Consider the following 23,621-nt stretch of genomic DNA (forward strand, 5'->3'; position numbering starts at 1 on the left):
GTAAGTATGTGAATCTTGGAGATTAAAGAAATAAAAAACAGATTTTAATTTTTATTATATTTTTTCTTTTTTGGCCCCACTCGAGGCATATGGAAGTTCCCGGGCCAAGGATCAAATCTGAGCTGGAGTTGTGTAACCCACTGTATTGGGCTGGGGATTGAATTGGTCCTTCCACAGAGGCAAGCCAGATCATTAATCCATTGTGCCACAGTGGAAACTCTGAATTTTAATTTTTACTAAAGTTTTTTATTTATTTGTCTTTAAAATTTTTTTGACCATACCCACAGCATGTGAAAGTTCCTGGGCCAGGGGTTGAACTTGAGTAACAGCAGTGATGTGAGCTGCTACAGTGACAACACCAGATCCTTAACCTGTTGTGCCACAAGGGAATTCCCTCATAGCCATTTATTTATTTATAATCTTTTTTTAGGGCCGCAACTGCAGTATATGAAGGTTCCCAGGCTGGGGGTCGAATCGGACTGTAAGCTGCCAGCCTACATTGAAGCCACAGCAATGCAGGATCTGAGCTGCATCTGTGACCTACGCCACAGCTCACAGCAACACTGGATTCTTTTTTTTTTTTTTTGTCTTTTTGTCTTTTTTTTTTTTTTTTTTTTTGTTGTTGTTGTTGTTGTTGCTATTTCTTGGGCCGCTTCCGCGGCATATGGAGGTTCCCAGACTAGGGGTTGAATCGGAGCTGTAGCCACCGGCCTACGCCAAAGGCACAGCAACGCAGGATCCGAGCCGCGTCTGCAACCTACACCACAGCTCACGGCAACGCCGGATCGTTAACCCACTGAGCAAGGGCAGGGACCGAACCCGCAACCTCATGGTTCCTAGTCGGATTCGTTAACCACTGCGCCATGACGGGAACTCCCTGGATTCTTGACCCACTGAGTGAGGCCAGGGATCAAACCCACATCCTCATGGATACTAGTCAGCTAGTTACCGCTGAGCCATGGCGGGAACTCCCCCTCATAGCTTTTTAAAGAACATTTGTTTCTAACCAAATGTATTTAGAAAGAAAATAGAAATAGCCTTCTTAGTGTTGTGTATGTAAAAGGAATGGTGTTTAAAGTGAAGGCCCATATATCATATACTTTATTAGTTTCCCTAAGAGAAGTCTTTGTTACTGTTAAAATATGGACTAGTCATTTGGAATGAAATTTTTGGACTGCATTTTTCTAGTATGATGGCTTCTCTTACTATGGTTAATAAAATACATTGTTATGAATTATTGATAACTTTATGTTAAAAGCCTGGAAGACTTAACTTTTAAAATAATACAAGTTACTGTATGCTACCTCTTTTCATAAATAATATTATATCTGAAATGTTAAATGTTTTTCATTTCCAAGATTCAGTCTGGTCCACTAAAAATCTCTAGTGTATCAGAGGTAATGAAAGAATCTAAACAGCCTGCTTCACAACTCCAAAAACAAAAGGGAGACACTTCAGCTTCAATAACAGGTACTTATATGTAGAATCATTCTTTTAAAATTATGGGTAAATGAACTGTTCTAATGTATTTGTACTCATCATCGGGGTGGGGGGGCGGGGGCTGGTCCCCATGAAGGACTCTTCTCTCACCCTGGGGAGGGAATATTCTTACCTGTCACCTTGACTTCATTTTAGAGGTTGAGTGGGATATGGAGTTCATTTTATTGTGAACAGCTCCTGAGTAAGGCTAACAACAAGAATTGTCTTGCCTGCAGCAGACTTATTTTTCCCCTTTTCTCTGACCCCTATCCTTTCACCTTTTTAGATTTTAAGGTTTATTTTCTTTCCCCATCTCTTTTTTCTATCTGTTCACCGGTTCTTTCCTCTCTTCTTTCATAGTGATGAAAGTGTCCTGAGGAAGTTCCCTGGTGGCTCAATGGGTTAAGGATCTGGCATTGTCACTGCTGTGGCTCGGGTCACTGCTGTGTTGCAGGTTCAATCCCTGGCCCAGGAACTTCTGCATACTGCAGGCATGGCCAAAAAAAAAAAAAAAGAGAGAGAGAGTCCTGATCTAGTCTTGATCTACAGATGTTTTTTGCCTTTATGATTTCCCTGTAATCCCCACACTATTTACAGCATTTAACTAATCCTAACCTGTTCAATATACTTTTGAATCCATTATGTTCCTTCTTAGTCACTTCTGTCCTTCATTAAATCAGTTGACTTTCAGAGTTCCCGTTGTGGCTCAGTGGTAACGAACCTGACTAGTATCCATGAGGATGTAGGTTCGATCCCTGGCCTTGCTCAGTGGATCTGGTGTTGCTGTGAGTTGTGGTGTAGGTTGCAGACACGGCTCAGATTCCACGTGGCTGTGGCTGTGGCGTAGGCCGGCGGCTACAACTCCGATTCAACTCCTAGACTGGGAACCTCTGTAGGTCGTGGGTTCAGCCCTGAAAAGACCAAAAACAAAAAACAAACAAAAATCAGTTGACTTTTATCTAGCAAATATTCACTGAGTAGCTACTATGTGCGAAGTTCTGGGTGTCTTCTAGGCACTGGGGCTATATCAGAAAACAGTAAAAACAAAAACAAGTGCTGTGAACATTCCTCACTGGGATGAGAGGAGGGAAATTGTATATACATACACGAGTAAAATATATATAGGATGTCATACAGTGACAAGTGTGGGAGGAAATAATGCAATTTTAAATGGAGTGGGAAAGAAAAGTTTCTTCTGGAAGGTGTCGTTTGAGCAAAGACTAGAAGATGAGACCGTCAGTCACATAAAAGGTGCGTAGGGAAGAGCATCCAGGCAGAAGGATTAGCTAGTGCAAAGCCTTGGCCTGTTCTAGCAAGAAGCAAAGGAAGCTGGAGTGGAGTGAGAGGACAGGAGCAGATAGGTCAGAGAGGGAGCAGAAAGCCTGTGGTAGCAGTGAGAAGCGGCCATCACAGGAGTTTTGCTTCCTAGTCTGAGTGGGAAGTTGTTTGGGAGGGTTATGTGTCAGGGGATTGATATCTGACATTTATTTTCAAGATCACCAGTAATTGTGGAGGATAAGGAACCAAGGGCAGAACAGGGAGACCAGTTAATGGGCTTTGTGGTAATCCAACTCTGTCTCTTAAATGGCACCTTCAATTTACTAAAAATATAATTTTTTTTTCTCCATTTTGTTGCTTCCTGCCTCACATCTATTCCACCTTCAGAATTAATCATTTTCTCTTCCATCAACAGTATTATTTATAATTTACAAGCTCTTGCTTTTTTAACCCTCTTTTTTTAACAATGTCTACAAAATAGTTTTTTTAGCTGAGCTCTGTGCATTATTGACTCAACATCTAAACTGTGACCTTTTCTTCTTGAGATTAAAATGTCATCCTGTTCTTGCTCACACCTCTTCTTTAATCTTGATAACTCTTCAAAGCAATTAAAAATATTTTTTGGTTACTTTCTTTTGTCTGCCTTCTTCATTACAGGTTATTCCCTTTGTTATTATTTTTCATGTTATGTAAATATTATGTCCTCTTAAGTTCAGATTTACTACCATTTACTACCGTTACTAGAAGCCTTGCATGAGAATAATGGTTACAATGCAGGTGGATGCTGACAAGACTTCTTTCCCTTGTGCTTTTCTAGCCTTTGTTCATCTTGTGAGGGTTTATGCAGTGGACAGTGCCCCTAACTAATTGTGGGTTTGAATAGTGGCAGCACACATGTTTGTGTCTTTAAGGAGTCAGATGAGAAGTGGGAGATAGTAGTAGTGGTCTCCTGTGTGTTTGTTTCTCTGTTAACCCAGGAAACTATAAATACCATGCATAACATATTTATAGCACCTACAGAGGCAGCTCAAATTATTTCTGCAGCAGGTGATACACTGTCGGTCCCAGCCCCTGTGGTTCAGCATGAGGAATCTATAAAAGCCGATCGCCCTGCAACTGGTGAAGGAAAACCTAAGCCTGCAACTTCAGGTAGTTAAATTATCTGTACTCATGGTCTTATAAATGATATGCTCATCAAAACTCTGTAATGTCATGGCGATCCTTAGAAACTCTGTAAATTCACATTTATACTAGCTTTAAGTATGTAGACTTGTTTAGGCAATTTTTAATATTTCAGAGTCTGAATAAATCTTTGAAAAAAGGCTTTAAGAGCCGGCCCCTATTTCTTCATGTTGGAGTCATTAAGTGATGATGTGGTTTTAGAATCTTTATCAGAATAATGCCCTCAGATTGATAAAGCTGGCAAGTACAAATGATGGTGTTTTTATGTCCCCATTAGCTGTTGAAATTCTGTGCTGAAATTTGATTTCCTCTTATTTACTTTTGCTGCAAGAGGAAGCATCCTCAACTTCTGTAAGGGAACGGCCACCTGAAGAAGTTGCAGCTCGGCTTGCACAACAGGAAAAGCAAGAACAAGTTAAGATTGAGTGTATGTAAGCCAGATGGCTTCTTAATAAGTACTTGTGTTGTCTTTCTTAGTTGTTTTCCTCAACCATCACACAAGTTTCTCATCTCTCAGCTCGTTGTGGTTTCTTTAATGGCATTGCTGTTCACCCCCTCTACTTCGTGATTTGTTTCTTCTAAACTGCCAAATGACAAGGGGTATTCTTAACATATACCTGGGAGAAATTCCAAGTGATACATGTACTTTCTCCATTTGTTTTTGTTATCTATTAGTGGTGAAGATTTTTTTTTTAATACCCTGGGTAACAAATTATTTATGTTTTGGTAACTTGCTTAAGAGTCTTCTAAGTGTTACACTCATAAATTTACTTGTGCAGGTCAGAATAGCTCCCACTCTGGTTTATTTCTTGGCCTCTGGACTCAATCTAGTTGTCTCCTTAGCTGACATTGTTGAGGGGTGGAGTGTTCCACACATGGGTGGTTTCTACTTAATGGAAGCATTTTCCTTTTCAGATTTCAGTTTTTTAATTAGTTTGTTTAATATTTTTAAAGAGACATAGTAAATACCTAAAAATGTATTTTCCTGTCTTAACCAAGGAACATTGAACATCATTTGCATCGATGTCCCTGGAAGTAGTGTGTGAGGAGCTTTTGCTGGACTGAGAGATGTTGGTTTTAAATTCTTATGGCATCTGTTTATAGCTTTTGTTTGTTTGTTTGTTTTGTCTTTCTGTGACACTTAAGTCTTTAGTCTTAGATGGTTCTTACTTTCCTTCAGTGCTTTGGTTCTGCCCTACTTCTGGGAGGCAAGTCTGTTAGAATTGTGTAAAGAGTAGAAGGGCCAGAATGAACAAAGCTGTAGGGCATTCGTTTGGGTTCTTGGATTTGGTTTTTGTTTTTGTTTTTTTGTATTCTTCTGAGTTGTTGGCCATGTTACAGCTAGTTGTTAGTCATAGTTACTACGGCAACGCCGGATCCTCAACCCACTGAGCAAAGCCAGGGATCGAACCCGAAACCTCATGGTTCCCAGTCAGATTCATTTCCGCTGCGCCACAGCGGGAACTCCACTGACTTCTAAATAAGTGAAGAAAAATTTTTTTTTGGTCTTTTTTTTTTTTTTTTTTTTTTTGTCCTTTTTGCTATTTCTTGGGCCGCTCCTGCGGCATGTGGAGGTTCCCAGGCTAGGGGTTGAATCGGAGCTGTAGCCACTGGCCTACGCCAGAGCCACAGAAACGCGGGGTCCGAGCCGCGTCTGCAACCTACACCACAGCTCACAGCAACGCCGCATTGTTAACCCACTGAGCAAGGCCAGGGACCAAACCCGCAACCTCATGGTTCCTAGTCAGATTCATTAACCACTGCGCCACGACGGGAACTCCCCTGAAATATTTTTATACTTTTATTCCCACTTCTTAATTTTTCCTAAAATCTCCACTACTTCAAATTAAGATCACTTTTTTTCTTGTATTCGTATTTTTCCTTTACTTTTCATTTTCCTTCTTTTATCATATGAATACCTGGAAGTAAATTTTAAATTTAAGATGGCCATGTCTGCTGTTTTATCATGCTCCTTTTCTCTTTGTCCAGTTTTTTCTTGTCTTTCATGTTGCACAAAGTGAAGGTTTTTAGGATTTTGTCCGTCATCTCTTAATTTTCTCTCAAATTTTACTCCCCTTTTTTTGGCTGCATTCGTGGCATGCAGAAGTTCCCAGGCCAGGGATCGAACCCCTACCACACCACAACCAAAGCTAATGCAGTGATCATGCCAGATCCTTAACCTGGTGTACCACAAGAGATCTCCCCCAAATTTTACTTTTAAAATCTGTGTGTAATTTTTATCGAGAAACAAAGCACAAAAAACTAAGTGGGCTTATATCAAATAAAAAAATTATGTACATGAGTTTCACTTGTGGCTCAGTGGGTTATAAACCTGACTAGTATTCATGAGGGTGTGTGGGTTTGATCCCTGGCCTTGCTCAGTGAGTTAAGGATCTGGTGTTGCTCTGAGCTGTGGTGTAGATTGAAGATGCAGCTCAGATCCCACGTTGTTCTATAGGCCAGCAGCTGCAGCTTGGATTCAGCCTCTGGCCTGGGAACTTACATATGCTGCAGGTGTGGTCCTAAAAAACCCAAATTCTATATGGCAAAAGGGTCAAAATCAATAAAATGAAAAGGCAGTCTATGGAATGGGGGGGAGTATTTGCAAACTGTATATTGGATACAATATTAATATCTAAAATATACATGGAAGTCATACAACTCAATAGCAAAAATAAAAAAAAAAAATCAAAGCAGAGTGCTTTTGCCTCTGAAGAGGGCTGTGGGCCTCAGTAAAGTGGTTTACTATTGTTTGCTTGGATATCCCATCATTAACTCAAACGTGTTCCCTCCCTAGCCGTTTTTTCTCTATATCCCCCTAGGTCTTCAAGTGATCTTTAGTCTCACACTCATGTCCTGGTATTTTCTCATCACGAACCTTCCCTTCTGTGTTTTAGTGGTGCTGTGTATGTTTAATGAGGTTCCATTTGTTCTTCTCTAGCTTTTGCTGCTTTTGCTCAAAATTATTTTTTCTTTTTATCTGAAATCATCCCTTGCTTTACTTTAAAAAAAAGGAGAATACTTCTTTTTGATTCCTCAAGCAACAGATAGAAATGTGATCTTAATAGCTGGTAGCCTTCTGAACACTGGTGTCTGCTATTTTTTGAGTCTTTTGTAGAAAAACAATGTTCATTCCCAAACTTTCTTTTTTGCATGTTTTCTTGCTTGTCTTTTTCTTTCTCTTATCTGTCTGTTGTCTCCTTATATCTTGATGATAGAGATTATTTGCTCTGATAAGGAGAAGATATGAAAATGGGCACCTCTTTTCCCCCTGTAGATCTGTATGATTATTATTTAAAATGAAAAATACTGGAGGTCCTGTTGTAGCTCAGTGGGTTAAGAACCTACTAGTATCCATGAGGATGTAGTTTTGATCCCTGGCCTCACTCAGTGTGTTGAGGATCCGGCATTGCCTCAAGCTGTGGTGTAGGTCACAGATGAGGCTCAGATCTGGCATTGCCGTGGCTGTGGTGTAGCTGGCAGCTGCAGCTCTGGTAGACCCCTAGTGTGGGAGCTTCCCTGTGTCACAGGTGCGGCCCTAAAAAGACAAAGGAAAAAGAAAAACACTGGTGTTTATGCTGAATTTATTGCCTCCAATAGGTAAAAGGGCTACAGTGCCCTAAACCTTGTTCCTCCCATTTGAAATATATGCTGGCCTTCCTTAAGCACTTTAAAAAAATTGATCTATAGTTGTTTTACAATACTGTATTAATTTCGAGTGTTCAACAAAATTGATCTGTAGTTGTTTTACAATACTGTATTAGTTTCAAGTGTTAAATGATTATAAATATATATATATAATTTTTCAGTTTTCTTTTCCATTATAATTATTAAAAGATATTAAATATAGTTCCTTGTGGTATACAGTAAATCCTTGTTGTTTATTTTAGGTATAGTGGTGTGCATCCAGTGCTCCTAATTTAACCCCTCTTCCCTCTGTGGTAACCATAAGTTTGTTTTCTTTGTCACTGAGTCTGTTTCTGTTTTGTAAGTATGTTCATTTGTACTGTTTTTTAGATTTCACGTATAAGTGTTCTGTGGCTTTTTCTGACTTATATCACTTGATGTGATAATCTCTGTGGCCATCCATGTTGATGGAAATGGCAATATTTCATTCTTTTTTATGGCTGAGTAATATTCCATGGAATATATATATACCACATCTTTATCTATTGATGGACACTTAGGTTGCTTCCATGTTTTAGCTATTTTTAATAGCACTGCTGTGAACAGTGGGGTGCAAGTATCCTTTTTTTTTTTTTTTTTTTTTTAAGGGCCACACCTGCAGCATATGGAGAGTTCCCAGGCTAGGGGTCAAATCAGAGCTACAGCTCTTGGCCTATGCCACAGCCACAGCATCGTGGGATCTGAGACATATATGGGACCTTTACCACAGATCACGGCAATGCTGGATCCCCGACCCACTGAGCAAGGCCAGGGATCAAACCCATATCCTTACAGATACTAGTTGAATTTGTTTCTGCTGTGCCACAAACAAGCTCCTGGATGCATGTATGTTACCAGGAGTAATATCCTCTTCTTGATTGATGCTTTTGTCATTACATAGTATTCTTCTTTTTCTTTAAGGCCTTTGTTTTAAAGTTTTTTGTGTCTGATATGAGTATTGTCACCTTCACTTTCATATTGTTTTCATTTGCATGAAATATCTTTTTCCATCCTCTCACTTTCAATCTCTTGTCTTTTGCCCTAAAGTGGGTCTTTTATAGGCAGCATATTGTAGGTTCTGTATCTTTTGATTAGAGCATTTAGTTCATTGGCATTTAAAGTAATTACTGGTAGGTATTATTTGTTGCCCTTTTAAACCTTATTTTCCAGTTGATTTTGTATTTCTTTGTTCCTCTCTTCTTTTTCTTTTTCCTTTTGTGGTTTGATGGTTTTCATTTGTATTATGCTTGAATTGCTTTCTTTTTTGTTTTTGTGAATCTATTGTTATATATTTTTGATTTGGGGTTACCCTGGTTTTCAAGTATGTTAACCCATTACTATACCTACTTGCTTTAGACTGATAGTCATATAAGCTCAAACACATTCTTAAAGATCTACATTTTCTTACTCCCCCTTCCCACATTTTGTGATTTTGATGTACTATTTTTACATCTTCATGTTTATCATTTGGTTATTCATTGTAGTTATAATCTTTTTCTCAAGTTTTTTTTGGATTCTTTTTAAAACTATGTCATGGCATATTTAAGTGATTTCCATTCTCTTTTATTCCATTCTCTTCCTATTGTGATTTTCCTTTTTCTATAGAAAACCCAAAATATGTTTTCTTTTGAAAAAAATTCAATTATACATAAAAATAGTATAATGAACCCCCATAGATTCATCATCTGGATTCAGTAATTGTTAATACTTTATCATATTTTTAAGTGAAACTGTGATTCTCTAAATCTGTATTTTTTGTTTTTTGGTGTGTTTTGTGGGGGAAATGTTATAGAAGACTGGATAAAGAGGAAATGATTAAAGTCATGTGGGGAGAGAGATCTGTTTTTTACTTTTTTTTTTTTTTTTCTCCTAACTTTAGCACTAGTCAAGAGCTTAGAAGATGCTCTGAGTCAATCTGCTTATATCACTCAGCAGGCTATTGTGGCTCAGAATGCTGCGGTCCAGGCTGTCACTGCCCATGCCAACATACTGAAAACAGCCATGGATGATTCTGAGGTGGGCCAAAGAATATTAGACATTTGTAGTATGTGAGAATGATTCCTTACTCCTAGGTTGGACTTTATTTCACTAAGCGAAAACAAACTAGAGTGATTGTCTTATTAGAAAAACAAATATGAAAAAAAACTTTAAATGTTCTTTTAATGAATTTTACATATGGTATTTTATCTCACAACAAACATATGGTTTAAGAATTAGTTCAGATTTGTTTCCATATCTTAAAATGCTTGAATGTATTTGTTGTTTGCTATTTATTTAGGTTTCTTTTTTAGGGCTGCCCCCACAGCATATGGAATTTCCCAGCCTATGCCACAGCCACATGCCAGATCTGAGCCTCACCTGCAACCTATACCACAGGTCACAGCAATGCCCGATCCTTAACGCGATGAGCAAGGCCAGGTATTGAACCCACATCCTCATGGATACTAGTCGGGTTCGTTACCACTGAGCCACAATGGGAACACCATGTTCTTTGCTTTTTTCTTTATTTTTAGGGCCACACATGCAGCGTATGGAAGTTCATGGGCTAGGAGTTGAATCAGACCTGTAGTTGTAGGCCTGTGCCACAGCCACAGCAATGCAGGATCTGAGCCACATCTGTGACCTATGCTGTAGCTTGCTGCAACCCTGGATCCGTTCCTTACTCCACTAAGCAAGGCCAGGAATTGAACTCGCATCCTCATGTACACTATGTTGGGTTCTTGATCCTCTGAGCCACAACAGGAACTCCTGTGTTGTTTGCTTTTTAGAAAATTATTTTTGCTTTAAAATCACCAACAATTTTTAAAAATAAACTCTTTTTTTGGAGATGCTTTTAGATTGACACATAGTTGTAAGAAATAATACCAGCCATTCCAGGTACTCCAAAACACCAGCTACTTTAGATGCTTATGCTGATTATTTAACTTATATTGGATACTTCAGAGAATAATATAATTACGTTAATTTAAAATTGAATACTGGCACTCAGTAAATTTCCTTTATAATTACATTCAGCTATTCCATATATAAAAATGTATGTTGACACCAAGTCATTTAAAGAATATAATGAAATTGAGAACCTATAAATCTCAGGGATTAGGATCGTACATGATCAGTAAAGTTACTTTGCCACCATGACTGGGTAGTTTATAAAAAATTTAAATACACTTCATATTATTTTAGTCATATATACATACATTACAAGGAGTTAAATTAGACCTCTGATGCAAACAGCCAAGAAACTACAACTTTTGAAAAATAAAAATGAAATTGTTTTATTTAGAGTTCAAGAAAACAATTTAAACCTTAGAGTTCAGTCAGGAAAGTGGAAACCACACAGGGAATATTTAACATGCTGGTTATACATGTGTGGAAGTTGCATATCAGGAAGTTAAGTTCAAACCCAAGTGGGTTCTTTCACAAAACGTTGATTAAAATCTTTAAGTGTCGGAGTTCCCGTCTTGGCACAGTGGTTAACGGATCCGACTAGGAACCAGGAGGTTGCGGGTTCGGTCCCTGCCCTTGCTCAGTGGGTTAATGATCTGGCGTTGCCTTGATCTGTGGTGTAGGTTGCAGACGCGGCTCGGATCCCACGTTGCTGTGGCTCTGGCATAGGCCGGTGGCTACAGCTCCGATTCAACCCCTAGCCTGGGAACCTCCATATGCCGCGGGAGCCGCCCAAGAAATGGCAAAAAAAAGATTTTAAATGTCCACAGTGCTGCTTTGGTGCTGTGAAGGCACATATTTCCTCTTCCCACTGAACATACAGTATGTAGTGCATGTGGCTTAGGCAGTACAAGATATATTGACTGCAAGTGATTTTACTAAAGGACACTTTACAGTAGCAGTTACCAGATGAGGGAGTATTAGCTTGTGTTACAAAATAATCAAAAATGTATGAATACAATTTTGAAAATGTTAAAAATGATTCCAGCTTGTGTTTCCTCTAGTACAAGAAGCTGTAGGTGCACACAGGCTCATTCTAATCAACTCTGAGTTACTCTCTCAAAGCATCGTTTGCAAATAGTTGGACTAGGCTGGATTGTAGGGGAATCAATCTGGTGTCTTTTACAGGACAGCTTATCTTTGGACCTCTGTGAATAGGAATACCTTTGACAGAGGGATTCATATTTTGGCCTCCAGCAATGTCATTTGACACCATTCGGGAGTATGGGTTAGTTACGAAGAGTTCTCTCTGTACAATACCAGGGGCTTCTGACAGCATACAATGAAGTCTTGGAAAATTGGTGATATAGGGCAGATATTAATATGGCCCAAATCAGCATCCTTTATTAATGTTTTTGCAAGATGGCTAAAGTCAGAGTTCACTGAAACCTCAACTTCATCATTCACATCATAAAATTAATTTGTTTTGTCACTTGGCAACAATCTGTGTAGAATATAAAAACAAAAATGTGAGATACAAAGATAGAAAAAAAGTACTAAATATTTTCCTCTAAAAGCAGGGGTTCTTAACCTAGAATTGGGTCTGTGGATAGACCTGAATGGGAAACATCTTTATTTTCCTTAGTTTCAAAAGCGTTTTCTTCAATTATGAATATTGAAAACAAAAGCAGTAGTATCAGCAGTACCTGTAACTTTTTTGCCAATAGGACGCACAGGTGTTTTTATATCACAGTATGGTACTGCAGATCTCTTGACATATACTTAGGCTCATCACTACTGTAAATTAGGGCATTTATTAGTGCTACCACTAGACCTTGGTTTGTCTTTCACAAAATTAAAAAAATACATAATTGGGTTCCTTTGTAATCTTGTAGTTTCATTTTAAGCATTAAAAAATGTTATTCTGAGAAACTTCTTCAGACTGCCACAGTGATCCAGTGGCAAGAGGAATCTCGCCTTTAGGAACTTGGTTGTTTAAACTTTCCATTGATAAAAAAGAAAAAAAACCTTTCCATTAATAATGGATATACCTTTAAAATTGTGAACACACTAGATGTTTGTGGGAACATATGGAGAATTGCTCCTGAGTGATCCATACCAGAGGCATTACTTGTGCTGAGCCTAGGGCTGCAGAGGCAAAACTTGTATTTCTACCAAGGAAAATACAGGTTGGACAGCCAAAGGCCAGGACACCTCTCTGGGATGGCATTCATGTTTTGGGCTTGCAGTGGCCCTCTTTGGGTGGTTTGAAATATAATTATTGAAATATAGTTAATGAACCAAGTCAGTCGTTTATTCCGTGATAAAAGTTAGTTTATTCTTCAGTAGTTTAGTATTTTCCTGTTCATTTCCAGGGTCCTAGCATAGTATATAGTCACCCCTCAGTATCTGTAGGGGATTGGTGTTTGGTTCTAGGACCTGCCATGGATACCAAAATCCATGGCTGCTCAAGTCCTATAGTTGGTCCTCCACATCTGTGGTTCTGCATCTGGATTCAGCCAACTGTGGATTGTGTAGTACTCTAATGAAAAAATCTGCATGTAAGTGGGCCTGCACTGTTCAAACCGGTATTGTTAAAGGCCCAACTGTACTTTGAAGATTAGCCATACGTGGTTTTGCTTCATATCTACACTTAATACACTACTCTAACCTATATGTACTTGGCAAAAGGAGGAGGAGGAAAAAAAAACCATTTAAAATAGTTAACTGATTTTTAAAAAATAACTTCAAAGAGTTGAAACAATTCTTCCACTCACTGTTCATATGATGCAGAGTGAGGGGAGAATGGAAGCTGGACTCATCTATGCCAAGCTTCAGTGACTGGGATTCTTACCCATCCTTGTATGAGCATCTTGCTGCTTTAATTTACAAACATAATTTGTGACAAGTTATTGTTCTTATTAATCTTTTCTGCTTCATAACTTTTTTTTTTTTTTTTTTGGTCTTTTTAGGGCCATACACACAGCATATGGAGGTTCTCAGGCTAGGGGTCGAATTGGAGCTACAGCTGCCGGCCTACACCACAGCCGGCAGATCAGCAATGACAGATCTGAGGCAAGTCTGCGACCTACACCACATCTCATGGCAACGCCAGATCCTTAACCTACTGAGCAAGGCCAAAATTGAACTTGCGTCCTCATGGATGGTAGTCATACTCGTTTCCACTGAGCCACAACGGGAACTCCTGCTTCATAACTTTTTGAGAATTTTAATAAAAATATCATCTCTCCTTAGAGAAGGCTTGTGTACTGGAACACAGCCTTTTACAGTTTTGGGGAGGGGTGGTTGATGGGAGATGACTCATGGACTTCTTTGATCCTGTCCATGAACATTAGATTAAGAGTTCCTCTTCCAGAGAAATATCGTAAATAATTTTTTACCTTTGACTTTCATGTCACTACTTTCTGCTTTCAGTCATGTTATTATGACAGTAACAGCAATTATTCATATTCGTGTAACTTTTTGTTTAGGTTGCAGGTGAGAAGAAGTCAGCTCAGTGGCGCACAGTGGAGGGTGCATTGAAGGAACGCAGGAAGGCAGTGGATGAGGCTGCCGATGCCCTTCTCAAAGCCAAGTAATTACTCATGGACTTCACCAAGTAATTAGGGCCTCCTGGTGGCTTTCTTTTGGCTGGGTTTTCTTTGTACTGTCTGCATAGAAAGAGGACGCAGAGAAACCCTTCCTTGGCCTCTCCATCTGCACTGTATTGGACTAGAAGCATGGAAGTTTAAAAAGGAGAGAGAGATGGAGCTCTCTTGTGGCTCAGTGCGTTAAGGATCTGGTGTTGTCACTAGAGTGGCTCCTGTTGCTGCTTGTGGCACGGCTTTGATCCCTGGCCCAGGAACTTCTGCATGTTGTGACTGTGGCCTGAAAAGAAAAATTTTTTTAAAGGAGAAAGGAAATAAAATATAATTTGGCCAAAATAAATTTGGCAGAAACCTATATAAAAGAGCTTGTATAAAAAGCAGTTTTTCGGAGTTCCCGTCGTGGTGCAGTGGTTAACAAATCTGGCTAGGAACCATGAGGTTTCGGGTTTGATCCCTGGCCTCACTCAGTGGGTTAAGGATCCGGCGTTGCTGTGAGCAGTGGTGTAGGTTGCAGATGCAACTTGGATCCCGAGTTGCTGTGGCTCTGGCGTAGGCCAGCGGCTTCAGCTCCAATTAAACCCCTAGCCTGGGAACCTCCATATGCCACAGGTGCGGCCCTAGAAAAGACCAAAAAAAAAAAAAAAGGCAGTTTTTCTTTGGATCATTATTTACGTGGTGTGTCTCCACAGATTTTTCTGCAGTGGTTTGAGCAATTTTATCAGAATTTTAAAAGTGTGTCATGGAGTTCCCCTCGGGAAGGAATCTGACTAGGAACCATGAGGTTGCGGGTTTGATCCCTGGCCTTGCTCAGTGGGTTAAGGATCTGTGAGCTCTGGTGTAGGTCACAGATGGGGCGTGGATTCTGTGTTGCCGTGACTATGGTGTAGACCAACAGCTGTAGCTCTGATTCAACCCCTAGCCTGGGAATCTCCATATGCTGCAGGTGCAGCCCTAAAAAGGCAAAAACAAAACAAAACATAATATTTTTGCCTTAACTATCAAAGTAGTTAGTATATAATAGGTCTAGTTTTATGCCACCTTGACCTTGATTCCTGAAAGTTGGCTAGAAGTGGGATCAAGCAGGCAAACCAAGTACAAGATAGACCTCTAACAAGGGAACCTGCTTTTTTTTTTTTTGGCTTTTTTGTCTTTTTGTTGTTGTTGCTATTTCTTGGGCCACTCCCGTGGCATATGGAGGTTCCCAGGCTAGGGGTTGAATCGGAGCTGTAGCCACCGGCCTACGCCAGAGCCACAGCAGCACGGGATCTGAGCCGTGTCTGCAACCTACACCACAGCTCACGGCAACGCCGGATCCTTAACCCACTGAGCAAGGGCAGGGACCGAACCCGCAACCTCATGGTTCCTAGTCGGATTCGTTAACCACTGCGCCACGACGGGAACTCCGGAACCTGCTTTTGAATAAAGGGTTCTCACCAACATTACAGAACTGTTATTTATCATTCAGAATTTTGCTGTCTTCTTAACAAAATATTTATGATTGATAGAGAAAGGGGAGCCTTCTAATAAAGCCAGCGTATCTTTTAGGAGATTGAGGGCATTATGCTCACGTCAGTAAACCAGGAGTCAGGGCCCTGAGTTGTGTGTTTTGTGGTACATCATAGTCCATCCTCACTTGTGAGGGCTCCTGAAGACCCATCTGTCTGGTCAGTGAACTTTTTGGCCTCCTTCCATGCTTTTTTGTTTTCCTCAAGCTCTCACTGGCAAGGGTGTCAGCTTAACCCTTGTAAGAGCTGCCAGTGTTCTCCGTGTGACAGGCAGTGTGCAGGGAGCGTCCCATGAATTACCTCTAATCCTTACATAGGGGTAAGCAGCAAAGCAGAGCCTGGTCTGGGAGCTGAATCCAGGTCTGCCTGGTTCTGAAGCCTATCTTTTCCTGCTACCGTGCTGCTCATCTGGTCCACTTTATAAATCCAGTTTCTCACCCAAGTGCTTTCATTTGTTGGTGAGGAAAGCTTCGCTACCTATTGACTATGAAAAAGCATTGAGTAATTTTTTCAAATTAGTTTTTCATAGACTTTACCATTGTATTTCACTAACTTCATCCAGATTCTTTAATGAAATTGACAGGGACTAATATTAAACCTTTGTTTTGTTTCGTTGTTTTCCAGAGAAGAGTTAGAGAAGCTGAAAAGTGTAATTGAAAATGCAAAGAAAGAAGAGGTTGCTGGGGCCAAGTCTCACATAACTGCTGCAGAGGGGAAACTTCATAGCATGATAGTTGATCTGGATAATGTGGTCCAAAAGGTGTGTTTCTTGGGTCTTTTACAAGTATTTTTTATTTTTAAATGCATTCATTTTGGCAAAGGATTTTAAGAATTCAGGAAAATACTAAGATTCCTATCATCTTTCTTTTCCCTTGAAAAGACTATTAAGTTGTTATTAATTTTAAAAACTTGCTTTGGATAGAGAGTGGATTGTTCAGTATTGTTACTTTTTATAATATGGTCATTACCACTTAGGGAAATTTCCATTTTGTGGCAGATTTTCTGTCTGCACTTGTGATTTGTACAGGTAGTTTCCAGAGAAGGAGGGACAGTGGCACAGTGAGATAGAGGGCTTGTCCATGGCATTTAAATGGAATTAGTGGGAAACAAAGACAAGGCTTACATTCTGTTTTCTGGGCTTTAGATTTCTTTCTATACATTGTTCCTGTATTTCCAACTAAGTATAAGTAAATAAATGAATATGCCTTCTATTTTTAAAAGTTTATGGTACTTTTTGTTCACTTTAACCACATACCCCTTGTATTTGTTCAGGTTCAAGCAGCTCAGTCTGAGGCTAAGGTTGTGTCTCAGTATCATGAGCTGGTGGTCCAAGCCCGGGATGACTTTAAACGAGAACTGGACAGTATTACTCCCGAAGTCTCGCCAGGGTGGAAAGGGATGAGTAAGTACACCTGATGTGTTGGTACTTTCCTTTTACTGTTTTTGACAACCGAACAACTATCTAAACTTGCTTCAGCTCCGTTCTGCTAGTCTAAATCCTTCTGGCATGAGTACTTCTTCTGATGTGCATTATAGTGTTTTTTAGCATTTTATTTCAGTCACAGCTATGACAGGTGACACACCTGGCTTAGGCATGGTGGGCACAAGCTCCAGCCAGTGAGATTTGATATCCAGGTGAGTGAGAGTGACATTATGACTGTATAATCATGACCCTGTCAGCATATTATATATATGTAAAATTACTCAGAACCTCCGGTACTTTAAAAATATTCATAGTGAATTACTTAAGGCACACCTTTTTTGACTGCTCTGTGGCAGCACTGTGGTTGAGAACTCACCCAAGGGTGCTGGGTGAAAAGGAAGTCTGCGGGGTGGCCTTCAACTTGCGAACAGCTCAGACTGTAGGGAACTTTGATGGCTAAACAGTTACCCATTGTAACTGCAGGGAATCGTCACATTTCCTTGGAGTGCTGTGTGAATAATAAGAATCACAGATGACCAGTCTCAACAAAATCAAAACGGTATTGCTTGGATGCCAGTGTCTGTTAGAAACTGCATGTCAGGTAGCATCTGAAGAACTGGCGTTCAGGCCTCTCTGGCGTGAAGGTATCAAGGATGCATCACAGACCCCTGTCTGGTCTAAGGAGCTCACTAGTGCCCCTGGGTGAGTTCTAGTTCCTCTCCTTATCAGAGCAAATAGTCTGTATCACTCAGATATAAGGCAGTGAGGAATTCTGTCTGTATCATGGCACCATGGAGATTTAATGGCAAGAAATAGAGTCAAGGTGGTCAAAAAATAACTCAGATATTTAGTTTTTTTAGTGCAATTGACTCACTTAAGAGGGAGATGGATATCAGATTCTTATCAAAGCCAAAAATAGGAGTTCCCGTCGTGGCGCAGTGGTTAACGAATCTGACTAGGAACCATGAGGTTGCGGGTTCGGTCCCTGCCCTTGCTCAGTGGGTTAAGGATCCGGCGTTGCCGTGAGCTGTGGTGTAGGTTGCAGACGCGGCTCGGATCCCGCGTTGCTGTGGCTCTGGCGTAGGCCGGTGGCTACAGCTCCGATTCAACCCCTAGCCTGGGAACCTCCATATGCCGCGGGAGCAGCCCAAGAAATAGCAACAACAACAACAACAACAAAAGACAAAAAAAAAAAAAAAAAAAAAAAAAAAAGCCAAAAATAAAAGGACTTATAAGGGAGGATTAAGTGGAGAAACACACAAAGTTGAGTCCAGGAACAGCGAGTCTTGTTTGACCATTGTTTAACCGGTTAGCAGCTAGCAGAGGGGCAGTGTGGCCAGTCTGTCCTTGAGCAGACTCACTTCAGCCACATCTATACCATTTCCCTCTTCGGAATTTTTCAAGGGCTGTGCCTCATTGAGAGTTAAAACTGAGATGGATTCGTTACCTCCCTGACCATCTTCCTCTGCAAGTCACTCTACCATGTTACAGTATTTTATCCTTTTGAAATACTCACTGTTTTTTATTTGCTGTGTATCTGTATCCATTGAGAGTAAACTCCTTGGCCTAAATGTGCTACTGATACAGTAGTGAGTCTAGGTTGACTATAGTAAGTTTAAATAAGGTTGAAAGGGCAGGTCAGGCTTTGCCTGTGGAGAGTTAGTTATGAGTGCCATTCTTTCATCTAAAATACTTGTCTTTCACGGCAGTGACAAGGCAAACACTGCCCGATCACGGAGAGTACAACTCCCTCAGGAGAAAGAAAACAACAAGCAAGATGAAGAAGCTGAGAAACCACTCCCAATCAAACCAACAGGAGAACTCACCTAAAACAGTCAACAATGAAACAGATCTCGGCAGTCTGACAGACCTGGAGTTCAAAAGAGAAATAGTGAAAATACTGAAGGAATTAAGAGAAGATATGAACAGTAATGCAGATACCCTCAGAAAGGAACTAGAAAATATAAGGAGGAGCCAAGAAAAACTAGAACATTCATTTGCAGAGATGCAAACTGAACTAGGGGCAGTAAAAACCAGAATGAATAATGCAGAAGAACGAATCAGTGATATGGAAGATAGAATAATGGAAATCACTCAATCTGGTCAACAGACAGAAAACCGAATCAAAAAACTGGAAAGCAATATAAGAGACCTATGGGATAATATAAAGCGGGCCAATCTACTCATAATAGGAATTCCAGAAGGAGTAGAAAAAGATAAGGGAATGGAAAATATATTTGAAGAAATTATTGCTGGAAACTTCCCAAATCTAAAGGATACTGGATTCAAGATACAAGAAGCACAGAGGGCCCCAAACAAACTGAACCCAAACAGACCCACACCAAGACACATCATAATAAAAATGGCAAAAGTTAATGATAAAGAGAGGATCCTCAAGGCAGCAAGAGAAAAACAGAATGTTACCTACAAGGGAACCCCCATAAGAATATCAGCTGATTTCTCTACAGAAACACTACAGGCCAGGAGGGAATGGCAAGAGATATTTAAAGTGCTCAAAGGAAAAAATATGCAACCTAGAATACTCTATCCAGCAAGAATATCATTTAAAATAGAAGGGGAAATAAAAATTTTTCCCAACAAACAAAAACTTAAAGAATACAGCAACACAAAACCCAGGTTAAAGGAAATATTGAAAGGGCTTCTCTAAACCAAAAAGAAAGGAAGGAAAGGGAAGAAAAAAGAAAAGAAAAAAAAAAAAAAAGAAGAAGAAGAAGAGGAAGAACTAGGACTGAGGAAACTGCAATCAGAGAGAAGTCACTCAAATAAGCCAGCATACAGATTTAATCATGAACATGCTTCAAACAAAATAAAATTAAAAAGAAAAAAATAAAAAAGCGTCATCAAACCATAAAATGTGGGCAAGGGATGTCAGGAGGTAAATAACCCTTTTTGTTTATATGTATGTCTCTCTTCTTAATTTTAATATAGTAATGAAGTGTTTGAACTTACAGGACCATCAGGCTAAAACACACATTTATGGGAAGGGGTTAGCATACTTAAAAAACAGGGCAATCACAAGCCAAAACCAAATATTGCATTTGCAAAAAATGAAAAAAAAAAAACCACTCAAGCAGATAATAACAGGAGACCATCCAACCAAAAAAAAAAAAAAAAAATGGAGAACCATAGAATCAACTGGAACACGAGGTTCAAATGGCAATAAATAATCATCTATCAATTATCACCTTAAATGTCAATGGACTGAATGCCCCCATCAAAAGACACAGAGTGGCTGAGTGGATAAAAAGGCAAAAACCTTCAATATGCTGCCTACAAGAAACACACCTTAGGACAAAAGATACATATAGATTGAAAGTGAAAGGGTGGGGAAAAATATTTCACGCCAATAGACATGACAGAAAAGCAGGAGTCGCAACGCTCATATCAGACAAAATAGACTTTAAAACAAAAGGCATAAAGAAAGACAAAGAAGGACACTATTTAATGATTAAGGGATCCATCCAAGGAGAGGATGTTACTATTGTCAACATATATGCCCCAAATACAGGAGCACCCAGATACACACAACAAATATTAACAGACATAAAGGGAGATATTGATGAGCATACAATCATAGTAGGAGACCTAAATACCCCCCTCACATCAATGGACAGATCCTCTAGACAGAAAACCAATAAAGCAACAGAGATCCTAAAGGAAACAATAGAAAAGTCAGACTTCATTGATATCTTCAGGACACTACATCCAAAAAAAGCAGAATACACATTCTTCTCAAATGCTCATGGAACATTCTCAAGAATCGACCACATATTGGGACACAAAGCGAATCTCAATAAATTTAGGAGCGTAGAAATTATCTCAAGTATCTTCTCTGACCACAGTGCCATGAAATTAGAAATCAACCATGGGAAAAGCAAAGAGAAAAAACCTACTCCATGGAGACTAAACAACATGCTACTAAAAAACCAATGGGTCAATGAGGAAATCAAGAAGGAAATTAAAAACTACCTTGAAACAAATGATAAGGAAGACACAACCTCTCAAAATCTATGGGATGCTGCGAAAGCAGTGCTCAGAGGGAAATTTATAGCAATCCAGGCCTTTCTCAAAAAAGAAGAAAGATCCCAAATTGACAACTTAACCCTCCACCTAAACGAATTAGAAAAAGAAGAACAAAAAAGTCCTAAAGTCAGCAGAAGGAAGGAAATTATAAAGATCAAAGAAGAAATCAATAAAATAGAGACTCAAAAAACAATAGAGAAAATTAATAAAACCAAGAGCTGGTTCTTTGAAAAGGTGAACAAAATTGACAAACCCCTGGCCAGACTCACTAAAAAGAGGAGAGAAAGAACCCAAATAACCAAAATTAGAAATGAAAAAGGAGAAATCACAACGGATACAGCAGAAATACAAAAAACCATAAGAGAATACTATGAACAACTGTATGGCAACAAGTTTGACAATCTGGAAGAAATGGACAATTTTCTAGAATCTTACAGCTTGCCAAAACTGAATCAAGCAGAAACAGACCAACTGAACAGACCGATCACTAGAAATGAAATTGAAGAGGTCATAAAATCACTCCCTACAAATAAAAGTCCAGGACCAGATGGCTTCACAGGTGAATTTTATCAAACATATAAAGAGGAATTGGTGCCCATCCTCCTTAAACTCTTTCAAAAGGTTGAAGAAGAAGGAATACTCCCAAAGACATTCTATGAGGCCACCATCACCCTCATTCCAAAACCAGACAGAGATACCACCAAAAAAGAAAACTATCGGCCAATATCATTGATGAATATAGATGCAAAAATTCTCAACAAAATCTTAGCCAACCGAATCCAACAACATATCAAAAAAATTATACACCATGACCAGGTTGGGTTCATCCCAGGTTCACAAGGATGGTTCAACATACGCAAATCAATCAGCATCATACACCACATTAACAAAAAAAAGGTCAAAAATCATATGATCATCTCAATAGACGCAGAAAAAGCATTTGACAAAGTTCAACATCCATTCATGATCAAGACCCTCGCCAAAGTGGGTATAGAGGGAACATTCCTGAATATAATCAAAGCCATTTATGATAAACCCACAGCAAATATAATCCTCAATGGGGAAAAACTGAAAGCCTTCTCACTCAAATCTGGAACAAGACAGGGATGCCCACTCTCACCACTGCTCTTCAACATCGTTTTGGAAGTCTTAGCCACAGCAATTCGACAAACAAAAGAAATCAAAGGCATCCATATAGGAAGAGAAGAGATCAAACTGTCACTGTATGCAGATGATATGATACTATACCTAGAAAACCCTAAGGACTCAACCCCAAAACTCCTTGAACTGATTCATAAATTCAGCAAAGTGGCAGGATATAAGATTAACATTCAGAAGTCAGTTGCATTTCTGTATACCAGCAATGAAACATTAGAAAAGGAATACAAAAAAATGATACCTTTTAAAATTGTACCTCACAAAATCAAATACCTCGGAATACACCTGACCAAAGAGGTAAAGGACCTATATGCCGAGAACTATAAAACTTTAATCAAAGAAATCAAAGAAGATGTAAAGAAATGGAAAGATATTCCATGTTCCTGGATTGGAAAAATCAATATTGTGAAAATGGCCATACTACCCAAAGCAATCTACAGATTCAATGCAATCCCTATCAAATTACCCAGGACATTGTTCACAGAACTAGAACAAACAATCCAAACATTTATATGGAACCACAAAAGACTCAGAATCGCCAAAGCAATCCTGAGAAACAAAAACCAAGCAGGAGGCATCACTCTCCCAGACTTCAAGAAATACTACAAAGCCACAGTCATCAAAACAGTGTGGTACTGGTACCAAAACAGACAGACAGACCAATGGAACAGAATCGAGAATCCGGAAATAAACCCTGACACCTATGGTCAATTAATCTTTGACAAGGGAGGCAAGAACATCAAATGGGAAAAGGAAAGTCTATTCAACAAGCATTGCTGGGAAACCTGGACAGCTGCATGCAAAGCAATGAAACTAGAACACACCCTCACACCATGCACAAAAATAAACTCCAAATGGCTGAAAGACTTAAATATACGACAGGACACCATCAAACTCCTAGAAGAAAACATAGGCAAAACACTCTCTGACATCAACATCATGAATATTTTCTCAGGTCAGTCTCCCAAAGCAGTAGAAACTAGAGCAAAAATAAACCCATGGGACCTCATCAAACTGAAAAGCTTTTGCACAGCAAAGGAAACCAAAAAGAAAACAAAAAGACAACTTACACAATGGCAGAAAATAGTTTCAAATGATGCAACCGACAAGGGCTTAATCTCTAGAATATACAAGCAACTTATACAACTCGACAGCAAAAAAACCAATCAATCAGTGGAAAAATGGGCAAAAGACCTGAATAGACATTTCTCCAAGGAAGATATACAGATGGCCAACAAACACATGAAAAAATGCTCAACATCGCTGATTATAAGAGAAATGCAAATCAAAACTACCATGAGATATCACCTCACACCAGTCAGAATGGCCATCATTAATAAATCCACAAATAACAAGTGCTGGAGGGGCTGTGGAGAAAAGGGAACCCTCCTG

At 39.4% G+C, this 23,621-nt stretch overlaps 1 protein-coding gene across 31 annotated transcripts in view; it reads left to right on the forward strand.

Moving 5' to 3' along the window:
* The window catches only part of IMMT (inner membrane mitochondrial protein), a 57,157-nt gene that overhangs the window by 21,406 nt on the left and 12,130 nt on the right, over positions 1-23,621 (forward strand). For 2 of the 31 annotated variants that reach the window (XM_021087282.2, XM_085018740.1), the window contains exons 4-10: positions 1,359-1,470; positions 3,769-3,906; positions 4,271-4,366; positions 9,485-9,621; positions 13,983-14,086; positions 16,229-16,364; positions 16,877-17,006. In XM_021087282.2, coding sequence (XP_020942941.1) covers positions 1,359-1,470; positions 3,769-3,906; positions 4,271-4,366; positions 9,485-9,621; positions 13,983-14,086; positions 16,229-16,364; positions 16,877-17,006 — 853 coding nt within the window. Of the gene's footprint in view, positions 1-1,358; positions 1,471-3,768; positions 3,907-4,216; positions 4,367-9,484; positions 9,622-13,982; positions 14,087-16,228; positions 16,365-16,876; positions 17,240-17,510; positions 22,573-23,621 lie in introns of those variants that run through there. The other 29 variants (XM_085018753.1, XM_085018756.1, XM_003481170.5 and 26 more) reach the window with 22 other exon arrangements.

Source organism: Sus scrofa, chromosome 3 (assembly GCF_054392235.1).
Source record: "Sus scrofa isolate SSC_HxYL_T2T_F1_AM1 chromosome 3, Sscrofa_HxYL_maternal_Yorkshire_Landrace_v2.0, whole genome shotgun sequence".
Taxonomy (NCBI): Eukaryota; Metazoa; Chordata; class Mammalia; order Artiodactyla; family Suidae; genus Sus; species Sus scrofa.